This window comes from Myxocyprinus asiaticus, chromosome 31 (genome assembly GCF_019703515.2).
Source record: "Myxocyprinus asiaticus isolate MX2 ecotype Aquarium Trade chromosome 31, UBuf_Myxa_2, whole genome shotgun sequence".
In the NCBI taxonomy this organism is placed as follows: Eukaryota; Metazoa; Chordata; class Actinopteri; order Cypriniformes; family Catostomidae; genus Myxocyprinus; species Myxocyprinus asiaticus.
The window spans coordinates 40,615,225-40,637,300 of record NC_059374.1 but is presented as its reverse complement, the minus strand read 5'-3'; the positions used below and the strand labels follow the sequence as shown (position 1 = coordinate 40,637,300).

Here is a 22,076-nt window from a genome sequence, read left to right as displayed (position 1 = left end):
ATAAATTTCAGATATTCAATTTCATCTCGGCAAGCATGAAGCTCTTTAGATATGCCCACATGTTTGCATCATATACACACAGACACAGACACACACAGGCCCTTTGAGGTCTACATGTTGATGAGCAGACGCCCACACATCTGTGGCGCTTGTTTGAGGTGGGAAGGTGTTTTGTAAAGAGCATTTCATAACACACACATACATAAACTCACACACAGACTAAACAGAGGAATACTGTCAGATCCTTCACAAATTTACATACTGTAAACACACGAGAAATTGAGTCACAGTGTTTATACTTTTCAAGAATACAACCTACTATACCTACATTTTTGCTAAATGATTTTTACCTCGTTGTTCATATCATGGCAGTTTCCTGGTGAAATGAACACTAGAGGTGTTACAACAACAATTACTTTTATTTCCTTTCACATAAATCATGAGTAAAACGGTAGATTATCAGTTCATGAACATGTACTTTTCGCTCTGTATCTCACACAATGCTATCTTATGACATCTAAACAGTTTTACTATAGCTCATGAGCAGGGTTGGGGAGTAACAGAATACATGTAACAGGATTACGTATTTAAAATACAAAATATTAGTAATTGCATTCCAGTACTGTTACAATTTAAATAATTGGTAATCAGAATACAGTTACATTCAAAAAGTATTTTGATTACTGATTTTGGTTACTTTTTTCTATTGTCATTTGTTTCATTTAATGTTGAGTCTATTCAGTTGGAAAACATTTATCAGTATAGATGATGTGATCCAGAGTGTTTGAACAGAAGTGAAACGCTTTCTTAAGATGTGTTACCTTCATACAAGCAGACAGAGAAGTACATTTGGAGCAGCAGAAATATTAGAGTGACCGATCCTCTCTGCCCATATTTGGATGACTTCCACCTCTGATTGCAGCGATCTGAATCCTAATATGATTGCTTTAGCGTTCCATGATTCTGGACAACATACTACATAATTTCCAATGAAGTCATCTGATCCAGGAAAGCTAAAGTGTTTTTAGCCAGATAGCACATTATGTTCTGTGTGCATATTGTGCTTCGTGTGGATTATCTAATGATCAGTGCATCATGATTACGTTGTGTGTTGGATCGTTTTAATGGGAATCCCCTCCTCTAAGTATTGATATGTGACGTTTTATGTTTTGTTTATTTTTCGAAAACATAGCTTATAAGTGTAAGGGGGTTCAGTGTAAAGAGGAGGCGAGAAGCAGCTTTTCCTGGTTCAGGTAAGTGTTTATTTTCCTCACTGCAGCAAATACAGTCTTTCAAGGCTTTTACGCTGTTCAATAACTCAGTCTAAAATCCACAAGCTACTTCACAAAATAAACTCTCAACTTTGCAACAATAAACTCTTGGCTTCACAATCAGTGCCCAGGCTCTCTCTCTCGTCTACTTGCGGTCTGGCTCTATTTATGCCGCTCTCCCTGTGCTCACTGAAATTAGAGACAGGTGTTGGACATAATTTAGCTCAGGTGTAAGCGCCCTTACCGCTTTCTCTCTCCAGAGAGATGCTTGACCATGCCCCCGCTGAGACAATAAGCAACACCTGTTTACATGTAAAATGTATGTCAAAGACATTTCCCTAGCTATTACTCACTATATTTTTGTCTGTGAGTAAAACAATTGGACTGGTTGTATTTTCATTTTTGAGAGCTTTCCAACAACATATGACACATGAATATATGATCAGTTTGATGTTTGTACAGATTACAATAATATGAACAGTGCAAAATTCTTATTAAATTATCAAAACGGAAGGATTCTGATTTGTCTGCAAATTTCAGAGCACTTGTTCAGTTTTGGTCTTAATGCCTACATGCATTGTAAAGTAGAGCTTCTAAGCTTTAAAACAATACCTATTTTGTGTTGATCAAGACTGTAGTTATTAATGTTTTGATAATTATGTTTTATTCTGGCAGGTCCATCCGAGCTTAAAGGGTTAAACGGAACAGATTAGAGCATTTGAATGAGTGTGTATGGGTGGCTCATATGACATTATTCAGCATCATATTAGTGTTTTTTCTACAGTGATGGGTGTTTGATTGATGAGGCATAGGCTCATTTTTATACACCCGCTCAAACCCGCCCAACACATTAATAAAGACTGACATTATGCTTGATATCAACACACACACACACACACACACACACACACACACACATACTTAGAAAGAGGAACCACAGGTGTGACCTGTTTAGGAAAGTTTCTAAGAGAAAAGAGGAAGAGAAACAAGAAAAGTTTATTCTCTGTATTACTTATTTTTCATACACACACACACACACACACACACACACACACACACACACACATACACTTCCTATCTCTCTCTCTCTCTCTTACTCGATCTTGCTCTCTCTAAAACTCACCAACTACCCTCTGAAAATTGCTGTCAGGTTTGTCAAACAGCTATAGATCTATCGCCATGGCGATCTGTCTCCTTGTCTCCACGGAGACAGGCATTTTCTGATGGAGACGATGGAGTTGTCAGTGACAGAGTGAGATACACAGCAGGACAGGTTTTGAGCGGCTGGAAAGTTCAAATTCAAGATTTAAAATAGAGTAAGTCAACATGAGACCCTTTTTACTTTATTAATACATGTTCCTGTTCTTGTTGTGCATAATTTATTAGTGCATGTTATTCTAAAGAAAAATCTAGGCTATTGGATAATGTTACTCAAAATAGCTATTTTGGCTTCTGTTTAAGATAAGCCTTTCGAATATCTTGAAAATAGTTAATGCAGTAATTTAATGCCGGTTAACATTAATTTAATAAAAATTACAGCAGTAATAGCAAATAACAATAGATTTGAAAAAGTAGCATTACCACTGGATACATCAGGATGCTCAGGAGGATGAACTTGACCTTCAGCCTTCAAAGTGGATGCCCACTTTTACAATCCAATCCATTCCTAATGATAAAACAGCCTGATCTTTTTAAAATGATATGACGTGGCGACATTTTTGCAATATTAAATGGTTCTTTAAGCGTATCTGCATAGTTTCGAGGTGAAGTGTCCACTGTGTGGTGCTAAATGTGAGTTAAATGTTCTCCCAAATAGATGATTTTTTTTTTTTAAGGTTAAAGCTCTATCAAGTTTTAAGTCTACCCTACCCTAAACCTTAAACCTAAACCTAACCGATAGTTTCGGAAAAGCAAATATGAGATGAAAAACACAATGCACTTTAGACAAACATCAACAACAAAACAAAAAACACTCCATCATAACAATAACATATAATAATAATAATAATAATAATAATAATAATATATACTTCTTAGACTATTTGCCATACAATCTTTTTTTTCCTACCAAAAGTAAAGAAAGAAATAAGTAATAACTAAATTAAATGATAAATATCTAACTAAAGTTCACTTTAATTTCAGAGTAAAGGCACATCAATTACTTAAGCATTATGCATTTAGGCTTACAAATAAAAGTTTTATATATAACAAATCATTTAATTATTTATTACAGTGGAAAGAAACCCCTAAACAAAACTGAATTAATCTTCAAAGAAGCTCAATATTTTTTAAAACATATATTCTCTACCTATTTGAGCTCTTGTCATTTTTTTCTAACAAATAATAATGTTTCAGATGTGCTTAAAATGCAGGTAAAATCAGATCATTATCATCCTTGGTTTTAAGAATATATACCTTTCCAACCAAAATAATACTCAAATTTAAACGTTTTTTGTGTATGATCACCCCAAATTATCGTATATGGATTCAATGGTAATTTAATGTCAAGTGTAGCCAAACATCTCACTATATTAGACCAAAAGGAAACAACAAAAGGGCAATACCAAAATAAATGCATAATATCTTCCTCCTGAACAACATCTACAGAAGGAATCTAATTCAATGTTCCACTTATAAAGCATCCTGTTTGTAGGCAATATTTGATCAAATAATTTGAACGGAAAAGCCCACATTTGTACACTTAATAATGTCTCATAAAGGGACCTAAAGATGTCTCTCCATGGGACTGATATATTAAAGAGATTTTCCCAGTAATACCTGAAGCGCTGTGGCAGTAAACATAATTTTTGTGTTGTAAAGCAAAATTATAAATCTCTTTATTTGTACATTTTTCAACCATTTAAATTACAATTATTTTTGGGCATCAAGTAATTCTAATAATACACTCCCTTTCCTTTTTTACTATTTATTTATTTATTTATTTCATTTACAGGTATTGCAGAAAGTAGTTGCCTATAACAAAAACTTGAACATAAATTTCCATATTTCTTTGTTTATTATTCATATTTCATATTATTATTATTTTTGGGTAAAAACAATCTATATTATCTATATAAAGATAATTTATAAAATGAATATGATTTTTAATAAATGTATCCCAGAATAGACATTTTCCTCCAATTACTATATTCAAATAACACCATAGTAGTTGCTGTAGTACCTCTAGCGATGAATCAGGTGGTTTATACTGATAGTGAAGCCAGGCTATCATGGCATCTTTATAAGAAAGGATGAAGATTATAAAAAGGTGATGGTATTTTTTCCATTGTCGCACAATCCCAGTGAAAGAATGGAAATAATTTACATGATATTGCTAAATTCATACCAAAAAGTAATGTAGATATGAACCACTTTTCATGTATAATGATTTTTGGTATCCAGGATGCCTTTAAAGTATAATTTAACACTCTCAAGTTTATCAAATTTCATATGTATTATATGTACATTTTCTCTTAATTTTCTCTGGCTTATTATCTCATATAAACTGAAAGATTTTATGCTTATATTGTCTAAAACAAATCTTAATTGGGAGAGGGAAGAATGAATAAAGAATAAGTAAACTGAGACACAATTAAAGAATTGATAAGGGTTATCTTGCCGTATAATGAAAGATGATTTCCCTTCCATGGTTGTACAATCTTGTCTATTTTCTTACTTTAGTTTTCTACGTTAATTCTTGTAACGTCTGTAATATCCTCTGGATTATGGATCCCTAAAACGTCAACAGGTCCGTCTGTCCATTTAATTAGTACTTTACATGGCAAGTTAAATTTTGTGTATTTTAAAGCGCCTATCCTAAGAATCAGACATTTCTCATAAATGTATTAAAGATAACATATCTGGATTAATATAAAATATGGTATCATCGGCATACATTAAAATGTTGGCCTGTAGATCATAAATCTTTAAACCTTTTAAGTACGTATTATTTCTGATCTTCTAGGCCAATGTTTCTATAACGAGGATCCAAAATCGTATTAAAATCTCCTCCTATTACATAATATGAGTTTGGATTGTTTATTTCCAGTAGTTCATGTGGGATGTTTTCAAAAAAGACAGGCTCATCAGTATTTGGTGTATAGATATTAATTAAATAAAATCGAAAATTATAAATTGAAATGTCAACTATAATCCATCTCCCAAACGTATCTTTTTCAATCTTATGTACAGTAGTGGTTAAATGCCTTTTAATTATAATTTGCACACCTCTTTGATTCCTTAATCCATAATTAAATATAATTTCCATTTACTTTCATCTTCTGGCACAGAATGAGTTACTTGCATACAGATAATATCATAAACTTGTTTATCATTTAACCAAGTAAATATCTCTATATGCTTCTGTTTATTTACCAAGCCATTTGTATTATAACTTGCAATGCATATGATTTAAAAAAGAAAGAATAAATAAATAGACAAATAAAGTCAATATAATAAAGTACATTCCACACTTCATAATTTCAAAGCAAATCTTCTTATCAAAGTTAGATATGTGAGTGCTCTGTAATATTGAGGAAAAATAACTTTCTACATACATTATAATCAGTCTAATGATAATTAGTCTAATGATATTCAACATATAGTGACGAGAAAAAAACAATAACAACATACTTATGACAACAACAACAAAAAAACAAGACACGAACAAGCAAAAAAAGAAAAAAGTGCATAAGCAATAGGCAAGTAACATGAGTTACAATAACCAGGAGCAGTGCATAATAAATAATTATAGAGTTAATGTGGGTATGACCGTGAGTTAAGATAAAGGCCCGATCATTGTCAAAACAGACATTCTTAATCAGATGATATCTCATTCATTTTCATCAGGAGGAAACAGCCAAGGTGTCAACACCTTATCCTTAAAAAGCTTGCCATCAATATATAGTTTGTCAACAATCAATATTACCCTACGGCCTTGTTGTCTGTACTCTCTTCGAATCGGAAAGAGCTTAGAGCGTCTGTCCAGTATTTCAGAGGGAAACTGCTCACTCACTCCAAAAGATTTCCCTGCCAGTCGTTGCTCAAGGCCCAGCGCCATTTCTTTCTGACTGCGTTTGCAAAAACTTGGACCTTTCCGCGTCTTGTTCTGGTTGCTGATTTCTCTGTCGTTTTTTCAGTTCGATAATAAACTGGCACCAATTCGATGGACAGCTTGAAAGGAAATATTTCTCAATCAGTTCATTGCTAAGGAGCAATTCTTGTTTAAGAAAATTTATAAGTGTTTCCTCCACTGCTCAAGTTTGCTCTCGTCAATCTAGGTTCAAGCTCAAGCACTTTTTCTTTCAGTTTTAAATTCTCTCCAGATACTACATTCACCGTTGTTTGCAATTATTTAATATGTTCTTTGTTGCCACCGCTTCTTCACGAGTCTGCTGTAGTAAATCTGCAATAAATTGCAGTGTATTGTTCAACTCTTTGACATCGTTTTGGGTTTGGTATATCAAGCTTTTGTAACTTTATATGTATCGCTCCAAGAATCTCCACTGCATTAGATGAAGCGTTCGGTAATACAAAAAGTGTTGAATCTGGACTGCTATCAATATCCCATATACAACGTTTAGATGGTTGTGTTGAAGAATTATGCCTGAAATCCTCCGGTGGCACTCAATCAGAAACGTCCACCATTGGCCTCGCTGCCTGCGCGTCCTCCATGATCATCGAGTTCAGACAGGCAAAAAAAAAAAAAAACACACACTTAAAAAAACAAAGGTGCGTAGATCTTCTGCAATCCTCAAAAAACTGGGTTATATTCCAAGCTGGTTACATTAATGCATTTCACACAATGGTCGTAAAAACACGCATTCAAAGTTTAAATTCAGCGCTCCAAATCACTGCTTAGCATTCTTACTCATGCATGCACTTCAAATCTAGTTATGTTTATATGATTATAATATCTGTAGTCCAATATTTATAGCTTTGGTGCTGCTGGCTAAACTTTTCAGAAGGTCCCTTACCCTCCACAGATTTAGCACAATTTATCACAATGTGAGGACTTCTCAGATGGTCCCTTACCCACCATAGGCACAATTTCCAACGAATATCAAGGTTAAATTAATGATCTTGAATGATTTTGCGGTGACGCCATCAGGCCATCTTAAATACGGGACAAATCGCGTATTTTACGGGATGGGTGGGAACCCTACTTGGTACTCCTGCTCTGAAATGATGGTGTCCAGAGACTGGATTGCATTCAGACTAGCACGGTAACATAAAGTGATCTTGTCCAAAAAGAACGATTCATAGCATTGATGGATTATTTTTATTACACAGCTAATAATTAACGTTAGAGAAATGCAGCCTCTTACTAATGGTCATTTCGGTAAACCTGGAGATATTAACACAATTCAACAATAGAGGTCACTGTTGCCTCAAACATTGCAAATGTACAGTTCTATCCTTCTAAGTGGTAATTTGTACTCACGACTGAAAAGTTCTCATGACCCAGCAGATAATGACTCAGTGGTTAAGAAACCTTGCTTTACATCACATGTGCAACGTACTATCAGTTCAGCTACCGCCAGGGTTGAGAGGGTTACTTTTAAAAAGGATTCCGCTACAGATTACAGAATACATGATGTAAAATGTAATTTGTAAAGTGTTCCGTTAGATCACCACTGGCAAATTTGTTTTGATTATAAACAAGTAAATAAAATAAGAAAATTCACTTATATTTAAAAATAAAAAAAAACATTCTCTGAAAAAAAAACCTAAATATCTTATGCAGTTCTGCTACTCAAGTAAATGTATCTTGTTTTAAGGATTTTTAGATATTTTTACAGAAAAACAAAATTTAAATTCTCATTAAGAATAAGATTTTTTGCAGTACATCTTTGCTCTAATATCAAAGGTCTTGCTAGAGAAAAAAGTTATGCTCCAACATGCATTTTCGTCATAGAATTCATTATAAAATATAATCACACCTGGTAACAGATGCATGTTAAGAAATAGCATTTTAGCTTAGCATAAAGCTAAATGTTCACATGACAATTTACACAAGGTTAACTTGCTGCTCCAAACTTCAAAACCCCACAGAGTGTTCACAACGACATCCTTTTCTGATCGTATATGGATTCTGTTCGTAGAAAATATATTATTTGTAACTTTCCATACAATGTTAAAGGCTACATTGGTTAGCATTTCTTGTAAAATTACGATAACCGCATAAAATACATGGAAATGGCATGTAATCGTGTATTTATTGGATTTATGTGTTATCTGTCAAAGCATTTCTAACTGTTTTTTTGTTAAGCTGTAGAAACAATATTTAGCTCCTCTGTTCAGCTCCCATGGAAAAAGTCAATGACGCCATATCCACCTTTTCACTCACAACAGTATTAACTTGTATGAATGTAACACATCGTAATAAAGTGTTTCACCCCTGTTCAAAAGCTCCTCATTTATATGAATGTTTTACAACTAAAAAGTCTAAACATTTAATAAATAAATGACAATAAAATGCAAAGTAATCTCTTTAGTAATCAAACTACTTTTTGAATGTAACTGTATTCTAATTACCAACTATTTAAATTGTAACTGTAGTGGAATACAGTTACTGTTATTTTGTATTTTAAATACGTAATCCCGTTACATGTATTCCGTTACTCCCCCACATTGGCTACCGCACAATTTGATCGCACTCGAACAAGCTTGTAAATGTAGTTGGTTATGTAATGCAAACCTTAAAACAACTCATGCGCTATAGTAAAAGTGTTTAGATGTCATAAGATAGCATTGTGTGTGTGAAACAGGGCGAAAAATAAGTGTTTATAAACTGATAATCTGCCGTTTTACTCGTGATTTGTGTGAAAGTAAATAAAAGTCACTGCTGTAGCGCCTCTAGTGTTCATTTCACCAGGAAACTGATGCAAAATGTACAACGAGCCACGTAAAAATAATTTAGCAAAAATGTAGGTGTAGTAAGTTCCACCCTTAATTTTTTGCTCATTAAATGTAAAATGGGTTTCGAATGCCATATTATGTTGACTTTAAACAAGAATCTTTATTCATTTGATGCAAACTCCTGCCTGTTATCACTTATATTGTTTGTGTAACGGTAACTGAACAAATGTAAGAAACAGTTTCTCGTTCTGTACTTGTTTCGCAGCCATTTGCATATTCAAATACAGTTCATTGACTCATTCATTTCCCACACGACTCATACATCTCGGGAGTCAACAATTTGCAACAAATAACAATTCTTCAGAACGCTGTTTTGTGGGAAACCATGATAGCTTTGGGGACAGTGGAGAGAGAGTTGGCAGTGAAATGACATCTGTGCCCCTGACGCAACGCCAGCAACATTCTGCCAGTTTTTGTGTGTCGACACAGTTAAAGTTATCTCTGGTACGCAGCCCTTGTTCCAGGCAAGAGCGCATTTGCATGATGAACTGTGTTGTTTGTCACCTCTTGTTTAATCCTTCACCTTGGGATGTGACAGCAGCAAGAGGTGCCCTCTCTCTCTCTCTCTCTCTCTCTCTCTTTATTTCTTTATGCATGCTTAGAATCTACACTACCCTACAGGAATGAAAAATCACAAATTAGATATTTTTAACATCTTAATTGTTTTGATAGAGCAAATGAAGGATTTTGCTTGAAGGTGTGTAATTCAGTGTTAAAACACTTTCTCGTATCACAGCTTTATATGTAGAGACAATTATAAGTGAGCCATTCTTAGGTTGATTTCCCTGAAAAGCAATGGCGTACGTTTGGGGCGAGATTATCAGTTTGTGCAACCAATGGCAGAAAGAGGGAGTGTTCAGGAAATCTTCAGAAAAGCATGATTATTTTTGCAATTTCATTTGGTGAAACTGGTGGCACAGAAATTGCACATTTCTAAGTCTCCTGCTTCTCACACCCAATAATCTCACATGTGTCTCCTCTAGGATTTCAGAAGAGATCTTGACAATGTCTCAGACTGTGTCTCAGATTACTCGATACCAAAGTCTGCAATCAAAAGTCAGAGATTTCAACATGAACTCAAACATTTCAAATTCTGCAAAGACCAAAATATCTGAGCTATGCTATGCACAATAATTTTATAGCTCTTACTTATGCAGCATATATCTCATTTGGGTCTTGAAGAAACATCTCAGAGAAAGTTGATAGGGCACAACTGGACTAAAGGCCCCAAGTGTAAAAGGCACTTTTTATTTGATTTATAAATGAGGGCATCGCTTGCAATGTGTTGAGGTAATTTGATCTAAAATTGAATGAAAATCCCTGAAATTATCACATTTATTTAGAGACAAAATACTTGGATGTCATTTTCAGTTTTGTTGAAGGTGATTAAATCAAAAGTTTGTAATAACTGTCCGATAAGTGAAAGGATAGGACTTGGGGTAAAAAGCCCCCTTATTAAACACATTGTTTTTTTTAAGTGGGGCGAATAGATATGTTATGAAGAATGTTCAAAGTGGACTCACATTCACTCATCCAGTCACAATGGAAATGCATTTATTTATTGAATACTTGAGATGTAATGAAATGCCAAATGTGATTGAAATTCACAGGAAATGCTGCACCCTTTTCTGAAGTGGTTATTTTAAATAAGTATCTTAATTTGTTTCTTAAAAAGCATCTTGCGTTCTCAAAAGTATTTGCATAAGTTGACACATTTTGCCCTATACCTATTGTCCCGGTATCTACACTATATTACTATAACCACAAGTGTGGGGTAAAGGGCACCCTAGGACCTTTTATTAAAAATATATTTTTTTTTTTTCAATAATTAAAACATCCTTTCATTATGATTTCTTTTCACACAAATTGTTGCTCCATCAATTTTCAATAAAAAATATATATTTTTTCCAATCATGATGCGACTGAAGGGGTGCCTTTAGCCCTGTTGTACCCTACATATTCTGTGTTTGGGGCAAATAGCCGGTCAAATTATGAGGGTGCTGTAGCACTATGATTGATCTTTTGATTAATATTTATAGTAATAAAATATAATGTATCGTTGTATCAAAAAAGTCATTACAATATAATATTGAATAAAAATTGTAGTAGTAGTAGTGGATTGTGGTTTTAAATAATAAAATAAACTATAATAAATAACAATAAAAACAATTCAACCATACACTTCTGAGTGCTAATACATTTTCATTTGTGCTATTACACTCAAAAAATACTTAAGGTTTTTTTTTTTTTAAAGATTTATGCATTTCAATCTCATAACAAAATTCTGTCAAATTGAATTGTGTCATTTTTTAACAAAATTAAAATTAATAAAACTTTTTATTTTGTTAAAGATTACTCAATTCAATTTGACAGAATTCTGTTGTATGAGATTGAAATGCATAAATCTTAAAATTATATATATATATAAAAATGAAATGTCATTTTTTTTTTTTTATTCACAAGTTCCAGTGCTAACACCTGTAAGTGTACAGGCCTGATTATGTCTTCTGAGATTGGAAAGAAACCTTTAAGCAATACATTTGCTAACAGTACACACTAACAGCCTATAGCCTTGCTACACACACACACACACACACACACACACACACACACACACACAATTAATCATTTTTGGTAGAGTCCCTCGGAATCCCCTATAAACATCTACACCAATGCTGTTGCCATGGTTACAGTTTCATCCAATCACATTGCAGCCAGTTGTGAAGTCACCAGCACCTCCGCACAACCGATGTCAGATGAGTTTGCCCACAATGATGCCATCTGTTTGTGTGTGGGTGAGAGAGAGCTCTTTTACACCTAGTGTCATTATGGAGGTGACTGTGTCCTCATCTGTCCCAACTGAAGGGTGCTGTGACGGGAGCACGAGTGTATTTGTGACCTTTGTCTGTGTTTTGCTAATACGTTTGACCCGGAGTTGATTTCTGGAACTGTTTTCACACAAACACACTCAAATACACTCACTTAAATACATATGTATACACACACATACACATATGCATACATATATTATATATCCTTGTTTCTAATAAAATCATTTATGCAAATTAGGGCTGTGCAATATGGACCAAAAAATCATATCACGATTTTTTGATAGATTTTTGCATAAATGATAGATGAGAGCATTGTTTTTTCTTTGTGCCTTATTGTTTCATTTATAACTTTTTTGTGCACTGCAATGACACATTAAACATCACAGAATTCTGAATTTAAAAAAAAAATTTGCAGCAATTTAAAAATGTAACGTGCTCATATCATGATTTTATTGCGATTGTGATTAATTGTGCAGCCCTACTGCAAATGTATATTTTAATGAAAACTACTCAGTAATTATACTGATAAAATTTTCAGGAACATTAGACACAAAAAAGTTCTTGCTTCTTTTCGAGTCGGACATGACTCACAGAAATAACTGCTGTTCAGTAAGTGTCACATGTTAATTCAGTAACCACTTCAACTGAGTTCATTCAGTGTAGGATTTGTCATACTAGAGTTTGAGAATGCAAAATTATTTGGGACACCGCAACGGACAGTATATGATGTCATGTGCAAGGGCTTCTTTTTTTAATAAATAATAAATCACAACTAATATTATTTTATTCAAAATGCATCACTTTCCTGCAACACACAGCTTTGAAAGAGGTCAGTGCGTGACCTTTCGATCTTCTACTGGTCTTCTTGTCATATGACTTTGCAGGTCAGAGTTCACCACAAGAACTTGCGCAGTAGAATGCGAATGTGTTTCCGGTCTCCTGTTCAGATGCGCTTGAATGGGAGTGAATGGACCGTGAAGTGTAGTGTAGCCCCACCTTAATACATTTTCATTTGAAAACTCATTGATTTTGCTACATTGGCACTGCTCATCCACATTGGAACATAATTTTCCATCACCAAAAATAGAGACTTTGGAAAACACTCTCTAGTAACGCATGGAAAACGATGATGTTAGGAATGCCGTTTTCTTCCACCAAAAACAAAAACTTTGGAAAACACTCTCTAGCAACGCATACTTTGGAAAACAATGATGTTAGGACAGAGTTTTCCTCCACCGAAAACAAAGACTTTGGAAAAGGCTCACTAGCAATTCATACTTTGGAAAACGATGATGTTAGAAATGCCATTTTCCTCCACTGAAATCAAAGACTTTGGAGAATGCTCACTAGTATCGCATACTTTGGAAAATTATGACGTTAGGAACAGAGTTTTCCTCCACCGAAAATGAAGACTTTGGAAAACGCTTTCTAGTATCGCATACTTTGGAAAATGGTGATGTTGGGAACAGCGTTTTCGTCCACCGAAAACAAAGACTTTGGAAAATGCTCTCTAGTATCGCATACTTTGGAAAATTATGACGTTAGGAACAGAGTTTTCCTCCACCGAAAATGAAGACTTTGGAAAACGCTTTCTAGTATCGCATACTTTGGAAAATGGTGACGTTGGGAACAGCGTTTTCGTCCACCGAAAACAAAGACTTTGGAAAATGCTCTCTAGTATCGCATACTTTGGAAAATGGTGATGTTAAAGAACAGTGTTTTCCTCCACAAAAAACAAAAACTTTGGAAAATGCTCACTAGTATCACATACTTTGGGAATCGGTGATATTAGAAACAGAGTTTTCCTTCACCGAAAAAGACTTAGGAAAACGCTCTGGACAAAACCTTAAACTGATGACTGAGTCTTTTTATGCAATTCATTACAAGAACCGGCTCATAAGAGTCATGCTTTTGTGAATCGGACTGCACTGGTCGCGCTTTATGTTTGTTTTGCCGTGCAGCCAGTAAAGCTGTGTTGTCTATTTATTGCGTTACCCAGTCTTTCTCTCATCGCATTTCGTTCAGACTCGGGTAAAAACAGCAGTGTTGGCTTTAACACACTAACTCTTTCTCTTCCCCAACCACAGTGATGGGTGGGCTGACCGTTATGATGTGACTGACGGGTATGTGAGAGAGGCAGCCGGCGGGATAACAATAAAGCTGCAGTCGGCAGATGTGAAGTGGTTCGATGATTATTACCTGAAACTACGTCCGGACAATAACCCGCGGAATCCCTGGTTCCCTGAGTTCTGGCAGCACCGGTTCCACTGCAGAATGAAGGGACATCCGCAAGAAAACAACAAATACAATCGAACCTGCAGCAGTAAGTTACAACCCTATCATAACTTTATCATAATGTTGACAACCATTCTGCAACCTTCATATACTTTTCATAGTGGGGACTGGATCTGTTGAGCTTCAAAACTGAACAAATAAAAAGCACCATAACGAATCAAAGCCATAACCGTTTTGAGTAAAATAAAACAGTGAAAGAAAAGAACTTCCTTTCTCTCCGAAATGCATAATCACATGATTGGACTCCTGATGAGCAAATGATGAAATGTTCTTTCATTCAGTCTTCCTCTTCACATATCAAACTTTCCATTACTCTCGCTTTTTTATTGGCTCCATTTGTCTGGGTGCCTGTATCAGTTCAAAGAAATGTCCTTAAAAGGTCTCATTAAAAAAAAAAAATACTGAACACAATTTGCCTCTGAAATCTGAATCAGTACCTGTTTGTCTATAAACAAGAGAAGCGAGCCAAAAAAATCTAAAAAGATATTGCCCTCTGAAGGAAAACATATGAGCTCAGTAAATACATCCCTCGCACTCAGGTGGAAACACGGAAGGAAATGTGGGTCTTTCCACCATATATATTCAGTTTTACAGAACATAAACAATTTAGCACAGTTATATTTTCATTTGACCTGCCTGCAGGATATGAGCAGGCGAAGATGAGTTATCTGTCATAAACCCCATCTATCTCTCTTTGCATTAGAACGAGATTCTCTACGGCAGCAGTATGCTCAGGACACCAAGATGGGTTTTGTGATTAATGCGATCTACAGTATGGCCTACGGTCTTCATAACATGCAGAAGTCTCTCTGTCCTGGTATGGTTGGACTGTGTGATGCCATGAGACCCATCGATGGTGCCAAACTCCTAGATTTCCTCATGAAGACCAACTTCACTGGAGTCACCGGAGAGAACATATACTTTGACGAGAACGGAGATTCACCAGGGAGGTAAGAGAATCCAACTAACCAACCAACCAATCAGCCAACTAGTCAGGCTATCTATCAGTTAATCAATCATTCAATGTGAGCTAAATCCACGCTTCATAGAGAAGAACATATTTCCATGCCTCATTTCAATGCATTAAATCAGAAATGCTTTGACATAACTGGTGTTTGTGTCCATGTGTGTTTGACTGTTTATAGTTATGTGATCATGAATTTTAAGAAGATGGGGAAAGATTATTTTGACTACACACACGTGGGCAGCTGGGACAACAGTGGTCTACAAATCAACGACAATGAGATCTGGCCCAATAAAGATGACATCATCAAATCAGTGTGCAGTGAGCCCTGTGACAAGGGTCAAATTAAGGTCAGGAAACTGTGACCTTTTTATGAACCCTAATAATGCCACATAATGTTTCATAATCAATCGTTTTGTTGGAAAACTACACATTCCTTTGAACCGCCCGTTGAACTTTCATAAGTGACCTGCTGCATCATCTTGAGTCACTTTGACCCAGAATTTTTATCTTTTATTTTATTAAATGTAAAAGGAATGTTGGGGAGTAACTAACTAAACGTAGCGATGCTACTTACTTAACAATGTTTTTCAGTATTGTGACAGTAGCACAGCTATTTTCACAATAGTGCAGCTTTTCCAGGAATGCGCTGCTCGTTGGAAAACTCTACATTTGTCACATTGTATTGCAAACGCAGCAATGGTGCCGAGGAAGTAATTGAATGTGTCTCTCATGTAGCGCTGGGAAATCTGAATTATTAAAGTGAAAGCATCATCAGCTCTTTCTGACAGTTCATTCAAATGAACCGGTTAAAACAAACGATTCAATTGGATTTAGCATTGAGAACTTGATTCATAAAATTCATTTTAGTGAATCAGTTCATTTGGGTGGTTCATGTAAATTAACTAGTTCACATAAATTATTCACAGATTCACTTGAACTCCTGTTATTTTTGGAAGCGAAATATTTTGTTAATTGCTGCCGTTTATCACTATATATTGACTTATAGTTTTTTTCTTTTTTTATATTTAGTTTTTAAGTTTATTTGTTCAATTAAATATTGTCACCCTAATTAAATGTAGAATTATCAGGTGATACCAGGTTAATTCGGCAATCAAAACTGCAGATATAATTAGCTACTTTTTGTCATAGTTTAAATGTTATGTTTCTAAATGTCTCTTGAATTTAGCTTGTTTCATGCTCTCTGCAGCCAATATTTCACAGTTAAAATACATTGTAGTCGGTAAACCATGTTTATCCTCACTGCAGGTCAGTCTGTATTTAATGTAGTTTGGGTCATATATCCTTTTACCTTGTGTAGTTTTGTTCATGGTTTTTAAAGATGAGGGCATGTCACACAACCTGTCCATGTTGCCATCTGCCTAATTTTTCTGTAGCTTCTACCAAGTGACAGATTAATTTCTGCCTTTTTATTTTGCTATCCTACCTCTGCACGATTATATAATTTGTTGCATTTTTGTTATTTGCATTTAGCATTGTTTAGCAATGCAAACTGCAACAAACCTGAAACCCATTTTTGGGTCGCGACCCACCAGTTGAGAACCACCGCTATATAGAACTTGATGAGATTATTATAACACAATAAACAAACATGCAATTTTTCCTCTTTGCCTCTCCCTCCCTCCCCATCTGCAGGTGATTCGTAAAGGAGAGGTCAGTTGCTGTTGGACGTGCACTCCCTGTAAAGAAAACGAGTTTGTTTTTGACGAGTACACGTGTCGAGCGTGTGAACTGGGATCCTGGCCCACCAATGACCTCACTGGTGAGTCAACAAACAGATAAACCCACCGGCAGATAAAGACTCTTTGGCTTCTGTAAAGATCAGAGTGATGACACAGATCTATAACACTGCAAAAAAGTATTTTTGTCTTGTTTTCCAGTAAAAATATCTTAAAACATGATTTATTTACTTGACAAGCAAACTGGCATTAGATTTTAAGTCTTGTTTCGAGAGAAATCTAATCAAATTTAGTCAAATTTATGCTTAAAACAAGAAAAAACTGTTCGCCAATGGGGTAAGAAAAATAATTTTAATTCAAAGGGAAAACAAATTTATTTTGCTTACCCCATTGGGAGATTTGTTTTCTTGGTTTACGTCTAAAGTTCACAAAATTTGGTCAGATTTATCAGATTTATTTCGATAATTTTACAGGAAAACAAGACAAAATTACATGTCTTGAAAGTGATTTTTGCGGTGTATCTGACCCCATTTCTCACATTCACTGCCTGTGTTTGTGTTGTTGAGACTTCAATAACATGTTTTACACATCCAGTTCTGTAAATATAATTCTGCGAATTGCTCGAACCTTAAACACGCACAGATCCTAAAGTGCCATTTGGGGTACAATATCATGACCAAAACAAGTTATTTTCAAATGCACATGATTGTATCCCTCTTTGCCAATGATAGACAGAGAAAGAGAGAGAGGGAGAGACAGAGATATCTGCGTGCCGCATAAAGCAAATGCATTTCAATAAATCATTTCGGGGAAAACAAATACACAAAGTCATTGAGCTGAAAGGTTAACAGCATCAAAATCTCTTGAGCAGAACTTATCAAATCTATCTTCCTGTGGTCAGCCCGCAGACTTTATTGCCATCTATTTATACCACTACATTTACAATGAAGGATTATGTTGGGTTTTGCATGTTGCATAAGAAAGAAAGAAAGAAAGACATAGCAATCTGAAGTCTAATGTCATGAATTAATAATAAAAAAATAGGCCTACATACATTAAAGGAATTTTCAGTGTTCAATACAATTTAAGCTTGTATTTTGGCTGAATGTTGATGGCCACAAATAAAAAAAATAAAAAAATGAAATGGAAATGAATGGGGCCAGTACATAAATGCTACAATACACACTGTTTCAAAAGTTTAGCCACAAGCAATTATACGTGTTACCATGATCTAGTATGATAACATCAGGGATATCACTCTAAAATCAATTACGATTATAATGTCACAAACAGTGTCAATTCAGCTTAACTTGTATTGAACCTGGAACATTCCTTTAATTATACAGCCAAGCCAATATAAACAACTTTTTTACATTTTCTAATGAAACTGTGAGTGGCGCTTGCCTGAGCAAAATGCACAGCTACATAGCGCAAGTGTTGTGGATGGTTGCCAGGGTATTCTTATATCATTGCTACGGTGATCTGAGCATTTTTAGCACATTACTCTATGGCTGCTTGGGCATTCAGAGTGGTTACCCAAGTCAAAAGAGCCCACCCCCAAGTCTCTATGATATTCTGGTCTCTAGATATGGCTTGGGTCCCTCTAGTTCGAATCCCCAACCCTAATTATGAGCAGTAGTAATAGTGATGATACCACTAACTCTCTCTCTCTTTCTCTTTCTCTTTCTCATTCTCAGGGTGTGACCCAATCCCAGTGGAGTATTTGCGGTGGGGTGACCCTGAGCCCATAGCTGCTGTGGTCTTCGCCTGCTTGGGCCTGATGGCCACATTCTTTGTCACCTCCATCTTCATCATCTACCGCGACACTCCTGTAGTGAAGTCGTCAAGTCGCGAACTGTGTTACATCATCCTCGTGGGAATCTGTCTCGGATATCTCTGCACGTTCTGTCTCATCACCAAACCTCAAGTGATCTACTGCTACCTGCAGCGTCTCGGCATCGGCCTGTCACCCGCCATGAGCTACTCCGCTCTCGTCACCAAGACCAATCGCATCGCTCGGATTTTGGCCGGTAGCAAAAAGAAAATCTGCACCAAGAAACCTCGATTCATGAGCGCTTGTGCGCAACTGGTCATCGCGTTCCTTCTTATTCTCCTGCAGCTGGGCATCATCGTTGCACTCTTCTTAATGGAGCCTCCCGACGTTATTCACGATTACCCTTCCATCCGTGAGGTCAATCTCATTTGCAATACCACTAACTTAGGTGTGGTGGCACCTCTGGGCTACAACGGCCTCCTTATCATGAGCTGCACATTCTACGCCTTCAAGACACGCAACGTTCCGGCGAATTTTAACGAGGCGAAGTACATCGCCTTCACCATGTACACCACTTGTATTATCTGGCTGGCATTCGTACCAATTTACTTTGGTTCGAACTACAAGACCATCACCATGTGCTTTTCCGTCAGTCTTAGTGCCACCGTGGCCCTGTGTTGCATGTTTGTTCCAAAAGTTTACATCATCCTGGCTAAACCAGAGAGGAACGTCCGCAGCGCATTTACTACATCGACGGTGGTGCGCATGCATGTTGGAGATGGGAAATCTTCGTCCGCTGCCAGTCGGTCGAGCAGCCTGGTCAACCTGTGGAAAAGACGAGGCTCGTCAGGAGAAACACTAAGGTGTGTGTGTGTTTTTCTTTGCTTCAAATAAAGGAATGCTAAATTTGCATTTCATGAAGGAAATCGCAGTACTTGCAAGAAAGCAAATAATCGTGTTTAAAGAAAAGCTAAGTTTAGGTTTTAGGCTTTGGATCTGCATAAATAAAATCAGAGCTGCATTAGAGCCATCTTAAACATTGCAGTTATCATGAGAGTCATGTGTAAGAATCAAAATGTAACGTGTATTTTGTGCCTACTTAGAAGAGTAAAGCTGGTTTAATATGGTTAAATTGATACAACAAAGGAAGACCAAACCTAATTCAGTTTGCAAATAAATCACAATTCAGTATAATTTTACAAAAATCTCACCCAAGACAGCAAAACAAAGTTGAAGTCTGTACATTAAGCTGTTTGAGGACACACACTGTAAACACTGTGAGTTTCAGACTGGATTCAAAGGCACACAGACACTAAAGGTCAAGAGGTCACAGTATGGGTGACAGAGGGGCTGAATGCCGTTAATTTGTGCGGTAATGGGTAGGACACTTCAGTTATTGACTTCCATATAATAAGTGTGCCTACCTCACAAGACAGATGACCTCTGTTTAACCTCATGATGTGATTATAGAAATGAACGCAAGTGAGCACACACTGCCTGAGTGTTTACCACATGCAATAACTGTGTTCAGCTATACCATGGATGGGATGGATGGATGGATAGATGCACTATTTCACCTACCAATGTGGTTAAGTTTGGCACTCTCTTGTTTCATTAACAAAAGAGCCATGGTTTTTTTCTTTATCCTTTCCTATGTCTGTCAGTTGTATTTTGTGTTAAAAAGAGAACAGTGGGACTGAAGCAAAATCTCTTTTATACTGTATGTTTTTGTCTATGTCTGTCTTTCTGTGTTGTGTATTGGATGGATGGATGGAAAGAAAGATCAATTGAGAAGGAATAATGAGGGTTATTAACCTCATAAGATGGAGAGAAAAAGGTTGTTCTCTGCATATTAAGCTTGGATAGGTGAACGTACTTTAACACTTTAACCCTTCACCTTTAATTCAACCATATATTCCATTAAAACTGGGAAAATAAAGACTAAGCTATTTTTGCAACCTGCAACAATTGTAAATATTTTTTTATTGCTGTTGCAGCTCTAATGGAAAGTCGGTGACTTGGGCGCAGAACGAGTGCAGTTCCAAAGGTACTCACCTGTGGCAGCGTCTCTCCTTCCACATTAAGAAGCGCGAGAGCAACCAGACAGCCGTGATCAAACCTTTCTCCAAAACCTCTGAAGGACGCTACTGTGGAGGCACTGACATCAACACAGACAACAGCAACAGCAAGATGCTCTATGAGGTTACGGAGGCGGAGGAGCGCTATCCAATGACGTACCAACCTCAAACACCCTCGCCAATCAGCACCGTGACCCAGAGGGCAAGCATGGCTTTAGCTGCGGCTGACGCCCAGGTCATGAGCGTCTCGACGTACATGTGCCATCCTCCGCAACGCGGTATAGTATCGTGCGGTGGTGGAAGTGCATCGCAGGGTTCTTTAATGGAGCAGATTAGCTGCGTTGTGAACCGTTTCACAGCCAACATCAGCGAGCTCAACAGCATGATGCTCTCCAGCTCACCTCCAGGGAGTGCTGTGGGTCTGCCCACCAGCGCTTCCACACACACTCATGTGCATGCAACTGCACTGGAACCCTGCTGCCCTCCGGCTTACCGCCTCTCCCGAGAGGTTTCCATGCCAACCACCATGACCACCTACGCTGAGATCCAACCCCTTCCACCAGTGGAGTCTAACGTAAGTCACCCGCCTCCACCCTGTCCCCTCTCTGGATCATCGCGGCTCAAATCCTCACCCACAACCAGCGGAAAGGAGCTAAAGGTGTGCGTGGGCTCAGCTTTGGAGTCTCCATCCAATCAGCCACAGCTTGAGGAACTGCTTTCGCTGACCCCACCTTCCCCCTTCAGGGACTCCGTTGGGTCAGAAAGCGGCTCACCCAGTTCGCCCACGTCGGATGCTGATATGACCCTTCCGCCAATCCCGAAATACGAGTGCCTGGTGCTCCGACACTACAGCCAGAGTTCCTCCTCATTATGAGGACAGCAGAGACGAACAACAAGCAAACACGTCAAAAAGGTGGAAGAATGGAGCGCTCCCTAGAGTAATAAATGTAGGCGGAGACAAACGGAAGACAGACACTGCTTGAGTGTGTGTTTACATGTTCTCACATTTGGACCAATGCAAAATAGGGGTTGCAAACTCTTGGTGGCCTCCAAGGAGATCTCCAACTTTAGACCTGCAGTAGAATTATGGTGAATGTGATCTTGCCAAGATGTTCCTTGATCAACATGCTTGTTGGTTCTGGAACAACATCCCTATCAACCAATCAGATTTTAGGTTAGGTTAAGGGTTAATGTTAGGGTATCAGATATTAAGCTTAGGGCTTGTAGAAGGTTGAACACCATT

The 22,076-nt window shown here is 36.9% G+C and overlaps 1 protein-coding gene across 1 annotated transcript in view; it reads left to right on the top strand.

Moving 5' to 3' along the window:
* Positions 1 to 22,076, top strand: part of LOC127422185 (metabotropic glutamate receptor 5-like) — a 108,378-nt gene that overhangs the window by 83,029 nt on the left and 3,273 nt on the right. The window contains exons 5-10 of the mRNA XM_051665517.1: positions 14,110 to 14,345; positions 15,021 to 15,267; positions 15,463 to 15,631; positions 16,938 to 17,064; positions 18,679 to 19,618; positions 20,753 to 22,076. The exon at positions 20,753 to 22,076 is cut by the window's right edge and continues 3,273 nt beyond it. Of these exons, the coding sequence (XP_051521477.1) occupies positions 14,110 to 14,345; positions 15,021 to 15,267; positions 15,463 to 15,631; positions 16,938 to 17,064; positions 18,679 to 19,618; positions 20,753 to 21,707 (2,674 nt within the window). The 3' untranslated portion in view covers positions 21,708 to 22,076. The remainder of the gene's footprint in view (positions 1 to 14,109; positions 14,346 to 15,020; positions 15,268 to 15,462; positions 15,632 to 16,937; positions 17,065 to 18,678; positions 19,619 to 20,752) is intronic.